General features: G+C 36.4%; 2 protein-coding genes and 1 long non-coding RNA gene across 5 annotated transcripts in view; 2 read left to right on the top strand and 1 right to left on the bottom strand.

Annotated features, from left to right (window-relative positions):
* LOC116185545 overlaps positions 1–13708 on the top strand; it is a 20677-nt gene that overhangs the window by 1740 nt on the left and 5229 nt on the right. Inside the window, exon 2 of the long non-coding RNA XR_004150389.1 lies at positions 12000–12006. This is a non-coding gene — a long non-coding RNA (uncharacterized LOC116185545). The remainder of the gene's footprint in view (positions 1–11999; positions 12007–13708) is intronic.
* LOC102680571 (solute carrier family 28 member 3) lies at positions 558–4329 on the top strand. 2 transcript variants are annotated; one of them, XM_006615039.2, is made up of 13 exons: positions 558–747; positions 1025–1072; positions 1335–1397; positions 1612–1771; positions 1853–2024; positions 2108–2273; positions 2474–2668; positions 2745–2906; positions 2973–3066; positions 3132–3291; positions 3386–3554; positions 3630–3969; positions 4033–4329. In XM_006615039.2, the coding sequence occupies exons 2-13, from the start codon at positions 1049–1051 to the stop codon at positions 4095–4097; spliced, it is 1770 nt and encodes a 589-aa protein (XP_006615102.1). In that variant the 5' UTR covers positions 558–747; positions 1025–1048; the 3' UTR covers positions 4098–4329. The 2 variants fall into 2 exon arrangements, with proteins under 2 accessions (XP_006615102.1, XP_031366013.1); XM_031510153.1 differs by having other exon boundaries at positions 727–744.
* LOC102680705 (ceramide-1-phosphate transfer protein) lies at positions 4191–5805 on the bottom strand. Of its 2 annotated transcripts, none has more exons than XM_006615040.1 (4): positions 5463–5805; positions 4993–5201; positions 4740–4915; positions 4191–4678 (listed from the first exon to the last, which is right to left on the bottom strand). In XM_006615040.1, the coding sequence occupies exons 1-4, from the start codon at positions 5588–5590 to the stop codon at positions 4556–4558; spliced, it is 636 nt and encodes a 211-aa protein (XP_006615103.1). In that variant the 5' UTR covers positions 5591–5805; the 3' UTR covers positions 4191–4555. The 2 variants fall into 2 exon arrangements, with proteins under 2 accessions (XP_006615103.1, XP_006615104.1); XM_006615041.2 differs by having other exon boundaries at positions 4740–4873.

The raw sequence follows: 13708 nt of genomic DNA, 5'->3' as shown, positions 1-13708 counted from the left end.
AACCGCCGATACAATTGCCCTGCCTCCTCGAAATTCATGGTTCCTTTCGGATTCGGGGCTCGTAGGGCTCGATCGATGGACGAGGCATTCGAATCGAAGGAATCGATGTCCCCTTCTCGTCTCGCTCATCAATTATTTTCGCATTTCGAAAGCGAAAATTACTTTCGTATCGTATCCCATTAATTCCCCATTTTGCTTCCCGATTTTATTTATGTAAAAATATTTATATATTTGTTTCGAGATATTTTCGTTCTCCTTCCCCTCCGATCTTCTTTTTCGTTTTACGATTTGTAAATTAATTGTAAAAATTTATTATATATATATATATATATATATATACATGCACAGAGAACGATAAACAAATGTACTTGATTATTTTATCGCACGGTAGTTAGAATTTCGCGATAACGGCGCTTAACCCCTGTCCCCTGCTCGGGACTCGAGGTCGATCGCGTAAAACGAGGTCAATTGTAAAATCTTGTACTCGAAATCCATTATTAGCCTCCCCCTACTATCTAATCATCGAAGCACCGTCAAACGGTAATGATCCGATCTTTAGTGATCCAAGAGACTTATCTCGGTGCACGTGAACCGTGATATCAATGGCATGATAGTATATATGATGTTAATAAGAGATATTCGGTGTCAGTAACATTTTTCTCTTATCCAGTGACGAATCGTGATTAAAAATTTGTAACTTAACGTTTATAGTTTCGATTCCAATCCAAGTTGTAAGATTTTTCTGCAGTATGTGATAAAAACTATATAATTTAAAACGATCGGTATAATCAATGTTGAAAAAATAGTTGATAGTTTTTTTTTTTTATTGTGTTTAGAAGAAAATGATTGTTTTACAATCGGTTTAATATATTAAACAACCGAATTACTTTTATCGGTATTATCGTATATTTAATCAGTTATCATTCCATTTATAAATTACTTATGTTTATAAATTGTATAATTGTTCGGTTTTGTACGAATAATTAAATTTTTAACTTGTTTTTTTTTTCTTTTTCTCGTTTAGTATACGTTGGTGACATAACGAGACATGTCTGCAAATCCAGGATTTGAGGTATTTTTATATTTCATATTTTTCCTACGCGATATCCTTATTCAATTATGCAATAATTATATATAAATTTTTCGATAAGAGTAAATCCTTTATAACTTCATTTAACTTATTAGTTACATTTTACGTTAATTCAAATATAATTTCCAAGAATCCATTTGTTCGATTGAGGTTAAAAAAGAAAGTCGTTGGCATTTCCACGATTAACTATTTCTAACAAAGTTTTTCTATTTTTCTTTTTTCTTTTTTTTTTTTTTTTTTTTAGAATACCGAGTTAAACGTGTTAGAGACTGGTCATCTGACAGACGAATCGATAACGGAAAACAAGGTATGTAACATATTTGTAATTCTTGTTAAAGAATGCCATTGTTCATTGCAATTAATCGATGATTAGTAGATTCAATAAGGTTCTTCATTTAAAATATCGATAAAAATAGATAAAATTGTGTAGAATTAAATTTGTTGCGAAATATTATCTTTGTTATCATTTCATTATATTTAATTATTATATTTAATTTTTTTAAGAACTATACCTCTTCCAGGGGACAAGAGAAAAATCAAGTGATTATATACAATCGGTATACGATGCATTGGACCATTTCCTTTCGAAGCATCATCGAGTAATTCATTTTTTCTTGATGACTCTAGGGAATTTAATTGTATTAATTTATTTTATTTTTGCCACAATATATTGGAAAAATAGTAAGTTGTTACAGTCATAAAAATTTGATTGTTTCATTTCTATATTATTTTATTATATTATTATAATCCAGTCTTTCTTAGATTACAATTATTTCGATTGGTGCCATGGTTATGGTTTGTTACTCCTTATATTAGTGATCGTTTATGGCTTAATTTTTTATCATTATGCCCTGAAACCTTTGTTTGGAAAAATATTCGTTTATTGTCATTGGCCATACATCAACAATATCATCAACAATTTCCAAAAGATAAAGTAAAATATTTATTCGATGGACGAAATAAAATATTCATTGTTTTAAAAGTTTTTACTAACTATTTTATATTATTTTTTTGCAGATATGGCAACATTATCGGTCAAACAATAATTTATACATGTATCTTTACTGCTATCATTGTATTCCTTATTATCGACACTGTAAACTCGAGAGAAAGATTAATGAGTGGAATCGGAATCATCGTATTGATAAGTTTAGGATGGATATTCTCAAAGCATCCTAGTCACGTGAGTAAATCTTATTTATATAAGATTGATATTAAGAACTATATTAATTAATTATTTTTAATTCTTTTATCGATATAATAATATAAATGTTTACAATCTCAGATTCTCTTTGTTTATCATTTAATATATTAACGTATCTATCGGAACAAATGGAAAAATAAAGGATAAGAAAATAACAGCTGTAATTTTTATAAATTCAGATAAAATGGAAACTCGTCTTGAACGCATTGATCGTGCAAATTATCTTTGGTCTTTTTACGATACGATGGTCTGTTGGTCGATCTATTTTCCAATGTATTGCCGACAAAGTAGAATCATTTCTCAACTTTGCAAAGATTGGTGCAAGCTTCGTATTCTCCGATAAATTGATCGCAGATGGCATTTTTGCTTTCACCGTTAGTGATGAATTCTTTCCTTTTTGAAACCATTGAATGAATCATTATTACATTAATCAAGTATTTTTTCTTTTAGGTCCTGCCTGTGCTCTTTTATTTTAATTTTATCATTCAAATGTTGTACTATTTAGGTACTATGCAATGGATTATCTTCAATCTGGGTAAATTTCTGCAAAAACTCATGGGAACTTCGATTTGTGAATCAGTAGTTTGTGCTGGAAATATTTTTATTGGAATGGTAATTGGTATTATGTATTGGATTAAGATTTTCCTTAAGATATTGTGACTGTCCATTCATTTACAGACAGAAACACCGTTAATGATCAAACCTTATTTGAACAAATTAACTACTTCGGAATTGCACACTCTCATGAGTTCGGGTTTTGGTACCGTTTCAGGTGAATAAACAGCAAGCGATATTTAATTGATTCCCAAAGAAACATTAATTTCATTTTAAACTTAGGAACTGTTCTTGCCGCATATATTAATTTTGGTGCAAATCCTGCTCATCTGATAACCGCTACTTTGATGGCAGCACCAGCAACTCTCTGTTACGCTAAATTATTTTATCCGGAAACTGAAAAGATTATAATTACTTCCGATAATGTAAAATTAGAAAAATCGTAAGTTTGTAATAAATTTGTGAATAATGTAATGTAATGCATGACTGTATTTTTATCGAATGTATTAATTATCATAAAAAAAAAATTGTTTTAGAAAAGACACTGGTTTAATAGACGCAGCGAGTAAAGGTGCTACGGCAGCAATTCCTTTGGTATTGAATATAATTGCTAATATTGTTGCGTTTGTGTCCTTTATCGCATTAGTAAATTCTCTATTATCTTGGGTAGGATCACTAGTTGGTTATGAAAAGTTAAGTTTCGAAGTAAGTAGAAAAGAAAAATATTAATATTAAGAAATAATCGTTTGATATTATTTTTCTAAAACATATTTTTTTTAGCTTATATTATCGAAAGTATTTATACCTATAAGTTGGGTCATGGGAGTACCTTGGGATCATTGTGAGGATGTAGCAACTTTAATAGGTTTGAAAACTACAGTAAATGAGTTTGTCGCTTACAAAGAATTGGGAAAATATAAGAAAGAAGGTCGAATTTTTGGTAGAATCGAAGCTATAGCTACTTTTGCGATTTGTGGTTTCGCGAATCCTGGTTCCGTTGGAATCACTATAAGCATATTGACTTCTTTGGCTCCTGATAAAAAAGAAATTATAAGCAATATTGTCATGAGAGCCTTCATTTCTGGATGTGTTATCACTTTTCTTACAGCCAGTGTCGCTGGTAAGATTTGAAAGATCATTCTCGCATTAAGAATCTCTTTACTAATAGAATAATGTTTTTTAGGAATGCTGGTACCTGATGATTACGAACATATAAATGCGTTTGTATCAAATAGGACTCTTAGTTAATATAATAGTTAATATTTTAGGTTATTATGTTTGCCACTTCTATATAAAATATTTGTAAAATATATGTAAATAGGTAGGATAAATAAATCTACATTGTTTCAACTTAATTGATATTATGATATCCTATGTGTTATAATATTAAAATTTCATAGCTAATATCCCATAGCCATACCGATTCTTTATAAATTATACAATTCCCGTATTAATAAATACTAATAAATACATAATAAAATGATTACAACATACATAGTATGAATATGAAAACTTAAGCTAGTACATTTTGCACGTTTTCGATAATTATAAATACGATAGTGTATAGTAATAAGTAAAGTATCACAAAAAACATTAATGAGATCGATATTCAATGTATGTATGGAATTGATATATGCATCACATATATGGAATGTTTGCTTTCTCAAGCACCAAAAAGTAAGTGCATTATTTTTCTAAAGATATTTTTATGGTAGACTATGAAGTTGATGAATTTCATAGAGATTGTGTGTACGATTGAACACATCCGCAGTTACTTCTAACATTTTTGGCAGGACATCGACATTCCTTTGAACGTCTGAACCACAAACCTAAAAAAATTAAATTTCAGAATAATTTATTAATTTTATATAACAAAATATAAATATTAACCTTCTTAAATAAAAGTTCTCTGGTAGGCATTGTATACATGGCAACCACTGCAGCCTTTCTAATCACCCATGGATGATGCTTAGCTAATGTTTTATTATAAGCATCTTGGCAACAACTGGATGTTTTATCACTATCTGAAAGATCGCCCAATTGCCTTAAAAATTCTCTAATAAAATCTGAAAATTTAAAACTACATATTATTAAATGAATTAAAAATAAATACTCATAAATAAATTTTCATACATTGTAGTACCTAAGCCTCTATGAAGCCTCAATAATGTACGAGCTCCATTCGAATAGTCTCCTTTATCTAAAATTTTGTTTTCTTTCTCATATTCTATCATAGTCTTTATTGTACCATAGTTCTGATCATTTTTATTGATCAAATCAATCAATATCTCAATCTTTTGCTTTAAATCCGAGGATACAAAGCCAAAAACACTACCCATCAGTTGAAAAAATCTGTGTCATAAATAATTATATTATACATATGTCAGAGAGAAAAATAAAGATAGAAAGTGCTCATTTATATTCATTTATAAAATTGGGTCAATAAAAGATGTTATATGCATATGGCATTGATATTATCATTACCAGTTGTTTTTCACAAGATTTTTATGTGAATTTCACGAAGAAATCAAAATGAACACTAACTAGATAAAATATTTAACTATTAGCGAAAAGGTTATATGTAATAAAAAATATAATCTGTTATCGTCTTACTTGTAAAGTTCATTATAGGCATCCAAATAGGCTTTGAGATCAATATCATCATCTTGAACGAGAGCTCGATCAAAATGATCGTGAACAAGTCTGAGATCAAAATACATTAAATCCATGCCTTCCGCCATTTTCGTGTCACTATATTTAATCGACTACTGACTTGCTTGCTACGTATTTAAATCTTAAACTGTGTTATCAAAGATGACATATTAATTAAACACAGTTGGTGATAAAATGTGTTGTATTAATTGAAAGTGAGATAAGATGTTAACAAAGTCAAATTGATAAGCTGCATATTTAAAAATCAATCACGTTCTGTTTTTAGGCTAAATGGAATTTGATTATCAATGCTGATAAATTTTAATATTATTAAAGGACATTTTTATAAAATTATTTATAAAAATTATATTAAAAAAATTTAGATACATATAAGAAGCATTTTTTAATATTAATGTGATTGTAATAAATTTTATTTTTTGATCCATTTGGTTTCACATGTTGTGCTTTCAATTCGACATTCTTGAATTTGTCGCTTTAAAATCATAATAATCGATACTTCAGTTTATCGAAGATGGCGACGTAGAATGATAGGTTAACTTTTCTTAAAATTTATTTTATTTTATTATTTGAACTACACGTAATTATAAAATTTATTATTTACATATATAATATTGCAATTATATTATTATATTGAGATATTGTACGCAGAATTATCATATTGAGATATTGTATGATTCTATTTTTATTATTATGAATAAAGAATAAGGTTATATATATTTTATTATTATATATTAAATTAATTATTAATATAGATATTGAAATTTTTTCACATTTAAAATCAAATTTAAATATGTTTTAATGTAATGTAATATCTACTTATAATATTTCATGTTTTTATTTCAATTTTTGTGATCAATAAGTTCAGAGAAAATTTTGGTGAATTTTGTTGAGCTAGACACGATTCATTTATTGTGTTATGTTTTGATTCATTTTCAAAAGAATGATAGGTGAAAAATAGTATCAGTTTTATCATTTGGAAGTGATTGCACAAACTTGACAGAACCTCATAATTATACGTAATAACCTTCGTTACTATGTATAATCTTTAAATTATTGCGACAAGAATATAAATTCTAATTAGCTTCAACTAACTAAACTAGCTTCAACATATGCGTTTTAATGCAATATATGAATCATATTCAACAAGTTCTCAAAACAACAAATAAAATTTTTTTTATTAACAATATTATATTCAATTTTAGCAAAAATGAAAAATATGACATATTATTGATAATATATTATTAATTAATAATTTTATAATATAAGATTTTATTTATATGGTCAAGATATAATCAAAATTAGAAAAAATCAACAATATAATTTCTGCAAAGTTTCAACTATATTCATATGTTTTATATATAATGAATTTTATTAATAATAAGAAGAATTCTATTTTCTGCAAATTTTATATAAGGTATTCTTTCCTATTTTATTTATTCTTCTATAGTTATATTTAGTTTTATTTCAATTTATTAATTATAAGTTTATTCTAATGAATCAATAACATTGAAAGTGACATTAAAATGATAAAATGATTTTAGAATATAATAAGATAAAAAATATGCATATATTACAATAGATTTATATTTTATCTTAATTATTATATTTTATTTTATTTTTATTCTTAATTAGAAACTTATTTTTCAAACTTGAAATATGATCTATCGATTTTTAGTCTCTTTGTTCCAAAGAAGGTTTCAAAGAAGGTTCCAAATATTTCCACAAGGACTGCTATACATAGTTTCTTTGTTCTCTCCTTTCCAACTCAATTTAATTGCAAATGAATGACCTTTAAACATTCCAAACTTGTCTTCCAGCTTAGGTTCGCTAATTAATTACGGCAATTTAGGTTTCATCGCTTGTATTACTGCATATTCATCTGCCTGAGTTCATTCATGTGAAAGGAAATAAATGCGAAATAACGTAAGGATATTTTGTAGAGAAAGATACTCTTTTTACAACTTTTTTTTTTTTTTTTTTTTTTTACAATTTTATAATTTCAAGAATAAAATATTTTTTAATCTTGTCATTTCAGTGCACTATTAATTGTAATCGAAAATTGTTCAATCATAAACTTCAAAACGTACATTAATACAAATCGACAATTACCTTTATCGGTAACACGTAGAACAATGATACGAACAAAAGAGTTTGAGAATCTGGCTGACACTAGACGTATGACTGGATGTATGTTGGTAACTGGTGTCCCTGGGGGCGTTAAATAATTCACCGCAGCTGGGACTGAGGGTTAGATAAGAGGCGAAGCTTGTGGGAGGGCGAAGGAGGCAAAGGTTGAAGGACCGATCAAATATTCAGGTCTACTTCAACGCGGATGGAGCTAAGCAACGTCGAGTATGAAAGCATAACCGAGAAAGAAAAATCTACCAAGTCAAATCTAACTGTATCCGATACCATTTTCGCTTCGAAAATATTCGCCCTGCTTACGAATTACCGAATTGACGTTCCAAATATTCAGGAGTATTCTATTTGTCTCAGCCCTTTTTTTTACGATGGTTATCCATATCTAACCAAGTGATCTCGCGAGGATTCGAACGACCAATCACGCTGAGACGCATAAAAATGTGTCACTAGGGTGTTGTAATGTCGGCCATCGAAGCTTGTCAATAGCGATTTCACCAATCGTCTTCATAGAGCTACGATGTGCTACGAATTCGGTCAACTTCAGCATTTTTTTTCTTTTTTTTTTTTTTTTTTTTTTTCCTCTCTAAGTAGTGAGAAGAACGCTAGAAATCATCCAAACGCATCTTCCATCATAAGAGAGATTTACACTACGGAGTAGTAATTCGATCGTCGGTTCGATAATTGTTATGTCATTTACACTTCCACTTCATTCAATTTTCTATCTACCCCTCGAAAGAAAATTGATCTCTCGAACGACAATTGGAGCGACATCGGCCGAAGAAAGGGTCCGAGAAAGAATTGGTCAACGAGGCGTGTTCCGCTCCTAATCATCATTCTAATTATCTCGGTAACCCAATCCACTGTTCGTGTCGCGCCTTGGCTTCCCGCCTCGATTCCCTCCTCAAACTTCTCGATTCTCTCGTCTCGATCCTCACCCTGCCTAACAAATTTTCTCAACCCTCCTCCCAAACTGGTGTCGTTCGTCTCCTTCGCCGATCGTCCCCCCCTCTTTCCCTCCTCTTTTCCCCCTGATTCTCGCTTCCTTTTCCTCCTTGGTCCCGCGACGCGTCTCCTCTCTTTTCTTCCAAGTTGAAGTCTAACTGCGGGATTGCCGACGACCGCCCATCTAAGTTTAACAATTAACGACCGATTAGGGAAAAATAAATTGATCGCAAACTAGTGGCGCGTGTCAGAAACAGGCGATCTAACCTATCGGACGAGTCGAAACATATTTGCATCTACATCCTTTACAGCTGCGGAAAGGAAACTTTTGATCAGGGGAGAAAATGTTGAATATATGGAAGATCGTGGAAGAAAATTATTACCCATGAGAAAGAAATATTTTTATGGATAAAGAAAAAACGATCGTCACGGGGCAAAAGGAAGGCGAGGCGACGGTGACTAGACGTCAGACACCCTTACGAATTTTTTTCCTCCCTTCGACTCGTCCTTTTGTCCCGGTTGTCAAGGCTGACAAGGAGTGCAAGCATCGGGGACGAGGTATTTGTCATACGTCGATAGGCGTCAGGATTGACATACTCCGCGAGCGTGAAACGGAAGCGGCGTTTGGGGCGGCGACGATTGAAGGGTTCCGAGGGAAAGACAGATAAATATTTGAGGAATTTGTCGTCGTGAAAGAGGCCGAGAGACCTATCGCTTGTTTACCAGCTCTGTAAAAAAAGGATTTCAGTCAATCCCCGTATGCAGAACGCACGAGGGTGAGGACGAGGGCGAAGACGATAGGGGATGTCCTCGTAATTATCGTGAGAAAACGCGATTTTTCCTTCTCCCTCCCTCTCCCTCTCTCTCTCTCTCTCTCTCTCTCTCTCTCTCTCTCTCTCTCTCTCTCTCTCTCTCTCTATTGTACGTCTCAACGATGCATTATTTTAACACGATTTTTATTTTTCCTCTTTTCTTCTCGCACGAATTCACATATATTGATCGAAGCGAGCAGAAAATTGTAAACGTTAGAGCCACCTGGCGATGCGAAAGAGGCAAAAGGGAAACAGGTCGGCGAGTTTCACGTCTGTCGATCGGGGGATACAGTTCTACGGTACATGTACGTCGGATGTAACGGATCGAGCGCGAAAAGCCCAGGTAGCCGGCGTAAAACGAGCCCGGGAAGTTCATTAATGGATTAAGAGTGGTGGATCGATACGATTAGCGCGGCGCGCGAGCTAGCTAGCGAGCGAAGCAACACGCATCGAAACTTAAAACCTGCCCCCGATGCCCACCACCTCCCGATCAATTTTTCGCCCCCGTGGCTGCGGCCCGGGCCACCTTGATTTATGGAAAACACGATGAAAGTCGTGATGCTCTGTACGCCATAGGCAGCTCATATTATCGGCAGAGATAGATAAATCTGGATTATCAAGGATTCCCTTCGCGGGCGAAGACATACATTTCGGAGGGGGGAGGGGAAGGAGGGTGGGGTGAACGCGTTTTGCGCCCCCGCCCCGTGTCCCGACAATGAAAAAAACAAAAGAGAAAGGGCAAAGAGCGATACGAGTCCGTGAATACACCGACGATACGTACAAGCTTCGAAAACAAAAAGAGTTCTTCTGTTTCCTCATCGAGCCAGTTTTAATAACAACGAGACTCGTTCTCCGTTCGAATCAAGGCCGTTATAACAGCGTTATGATAATTGTTTTTTGAAGGTGTTTCGAGGGGAATATATCGAGCGTAATTCGCCGAGAATTCGTCGATAATCCCTCCTAGGTAAGAGTCGTAACGAGATGCTCTCCTATCGATCCCATCGAATTGATATGGGCATCGTGTAGCATACGGCCCCTCAGACCTAGTATCGGGGTTGAATTTTAAAACTACCCCCTAGAGAGAGTTGGCGAGTTGGCGCCGGCCCGTCTTTTTGAATCAGACTGGTAGGACAAGCCCGGCCCCGTTGTTGCGTGAAGAACTACAAATCCCCTGGGACCCGTGCGTCGATACTTTCTTCACCGGCGAGAATCGACGAGATACAACGTTCAACGTGTCAACTGTATGAAAACGACGTTTAAAACGTATAAAGAATAACGTTCGAAATTTTTTTCTTCTCTCTTTCTCTCATGTCTTATTCGTTTATCTAAAAGAAAAAGAAGAAGAAGAAGAAGAAGAAGCGGATTTCCATCTCTCCTCTCCTCCTAACGAGACTCGTAATATTAAATCTGGCTCAACGCTCGAAATCTTTCGAACGCAGCCTCGCGGAGGCCGTGCTCATTTGCTCGGGAGGAGGATGGTGGCAGTCGTTGCTTGGTGACCTCGTAGATTAAAGACGAGGAGCAAGTACGATGGTCCCNGGCGACCCTTTATGTCGAGCCACGTCTCCACGCTTGCTTCAACTATGTAGAAGCGAGAGATGGAGTGGGGAGGGGAGGGGGAAACGGAGCGGCGGCGGGTTAGGAAGATAGGAAGGCGACAGGCAGGGCGGATGGAAGGAAGCAAGGTGGTAAGACTCACGGCGGGATGGCGGTTGGTTGGAGGTTTCAAGGTGGAGCCGGGGGAGGGAGGGGGCCGCTGTCGTGGCTCTAATAAGCTACCCCCCCAACCACGTCCCACCTTACGACCCTTACATCCCTTTAGGGGCAACCCCGGCAATTTGATAAACTGTCACTAGCGGAAGGCCTCGCAATTCGAAACTGTCCTCCTTGACCCTTCTATCGAACCCTTCTCCTCCACCTCCGCCCAATTTTTAACCGCCTTAATTTTTATCGTTTCGTCGCCCGACTGTCCTCCATTCTTCTTCATCCGCCTCTTCGTTCCCTCGATTCAAGACTCGCGAAACGGGACGTATCCCATTTCCATGCAAATCAGCCGGGGCATAATTCCAGCAGGTTTTGAATCTGGAAAAAGGAGAGAGAGAGAGAGAGAGAGAAAAAAATTACATCATTCGTAGTTAGTTCCGGGCGGAAGATCGCATTTCAGAGAGATCTGGGGTTCCCTCTCTTTCTCACTCTCTGTCGTGGATGTCGTTCGGGGCAATTCCATTATCAACAATGACTTTTGCCGCGGATTGTTCACTTCCGCGGCGTGTATCGATCTCTCAGCCACGGAACCCGTACCCGATGGAGCGAAAGGGCAGCTGTGCCGCAGGACCTCGAAGACCAATGCAGGAGAGACCCCACCCCCTTGGGAAATGATACCACTTTGCAAGGAGCGAATGGAAATGACCCTGGGATCGCTTCCGGCTCCCGCTCTCTTGGGTCGTTCTTGGTCAGGGACGATGACGATTGCGAGGGACAGGAGGTAACGGAACTACCCTGATTAAGGAGCGGTCGCGTTCCAACCCCTGGCCAGTAACTCCCCACACGCGGCGTCTCGATTTCTTGTAATTGCCAGCAGAGCAAGCGTCATACGATTTTCCAAATCGCGTGTAACAATTATGAACGAAATAGGATAATAGAGAGTGATTCTCTGGTTCGAACGAGTATTGCGAAAAATGTTAATAATGTAGGAGGATTAGATAGACAATGGAGAAGAGTTTAATCATCTCAGAGTATTGAAGAACATGAAAGAAATATGTAGATTTTTCGCGTAACCCGAAGATAGGATGTGGACGTGTACACCCCTCGTGACGATGATCTCGGTGACGGTAACGGACCCTCGTACGAAGACATTTAGAGAATTTACTCTGACCGTTTATTTAATCGTAAGAAAATCGCTCCGTAAAGAATCGCGTTTCGAGATCCGATCCGATTGGAAAAAATTTTGCGAACGAAAGAAAGACGAAGAATTTCTTCCCCGTTTCCCGGATTATTTGAAAATTTTATATATATAGGAAATGTAATAACGGTTACACGGCGAAACGAGAGCACGAGACTCTTCCCGTGACGGGATTAACGCGATCAACGCACTCGAATGGGAAAATTGTGTTTCCACTCGACGCGTGCCGCCGGGAAAAAACTCTTTTTAATTATCCTAAGTAACGTTTTTCGCGGATAAGTTCGCAGTTTTCGAAGATCGCGCCGGTCATAATATTTAATCACCGTTCGCTTCTTCCCCACCCCTCCCTTCCCTGCAAGAAGTTTCCTCCTTGGAAATGAATCGTCCGCCGCGTTGAAACTTATCCTCGTCGCGAAAACTTTTTAAAACCGGGGGGAAAATTTCCTAATCTCCCGTGATTACCGTCGCGTTACCTGGAATTTTGATCCTTGCGGCCACTCGCTTGGATATCGGGAATTTCAGGGACTTATCGGTAATCGAGGAAAAGGGGGTAGCGAGCGTTGGACAATAGATTGTCGGCTTCGAAGCCAAGGGAGGCTTCGAACCCTTCCGATCTTAAAGATTACGAAACAAACAAGAGCGCGAAGCCGGCAAATGGGGTGACGATGCGGAGGGAGAGAATACCGTCATCCCCTTTAGACATCGTCCCTGTCGATGCTTCTACGAGAGACAACGATTTTCTCTAATAAGCCGGGGACAAGCGATTGATTATTTCTATAAAATTCTTGCCTGTAAAAAGCCGGGGGAAAAAACGGCGCAGCCCGAACATTTCGAGCTGGTTTAAACATTTAATAACATCGTTAGCTACGAAACGAAGCGGAAGCTTGCAAAATTACGAATAAGAAAAAAGAAAGAGAAAGAAAGAAACGGAGAAAGGAGAAAGTAAGAGAATCTCTGGAACTGCGATTAATTCCAGGAAGAATCTCTCTTCGTATAGCTTACCACTTCGACGATGGTTGGGAAAGAGGAAGGCATCCGCAACCCCTGATCCGCGAAGAATCATCCGAGGCCGACTCCGTTACAACTCCCAACCCCTGCCACCATCCCGTAAGTTACCTCATCCCCCTCGGCCACCCTCCTCCGATGGGAGGGTGCAGAAAGAACGCGGTAGGGTGGCGTTTCATTTTTTGACACCCGGTGTATTTGATTCCACCCTTGTAATAAACCCCAGGGGTTGCCAGCCGTAGGTCCCTTGTCTCCCTACATGTCATATCGACACCTCACCCCAAGGGGTAGGTGACTGCTAGGTAATTTGCTTTCTTATTTTCTCCGCGACCGGATGTCTCTCTCTCTCTCTCTCTCTTTTTCTCTTCTTCCACCGCCAACGC

This window comes from Apis dorsata, unplaced genomic scaffold, assembly GCF_000469605.1.
Source record: "Apis dorsata unplaced genomic scaffold, Apis dorsata 1.3 scaffold_209, whole genome shotgun sequence".
Taxonomy (NCBI): domain Eukaryota; kingdom Metazoa; phylum Arthropoda; class Insecta; order Hymenoptera; family Apidae; genus Apis; species Apis dorsata.
Note: the sequence above shows the minus strand (reverse complement) of the source record. Positions and strands in the feature narration are given on the sequence as shown.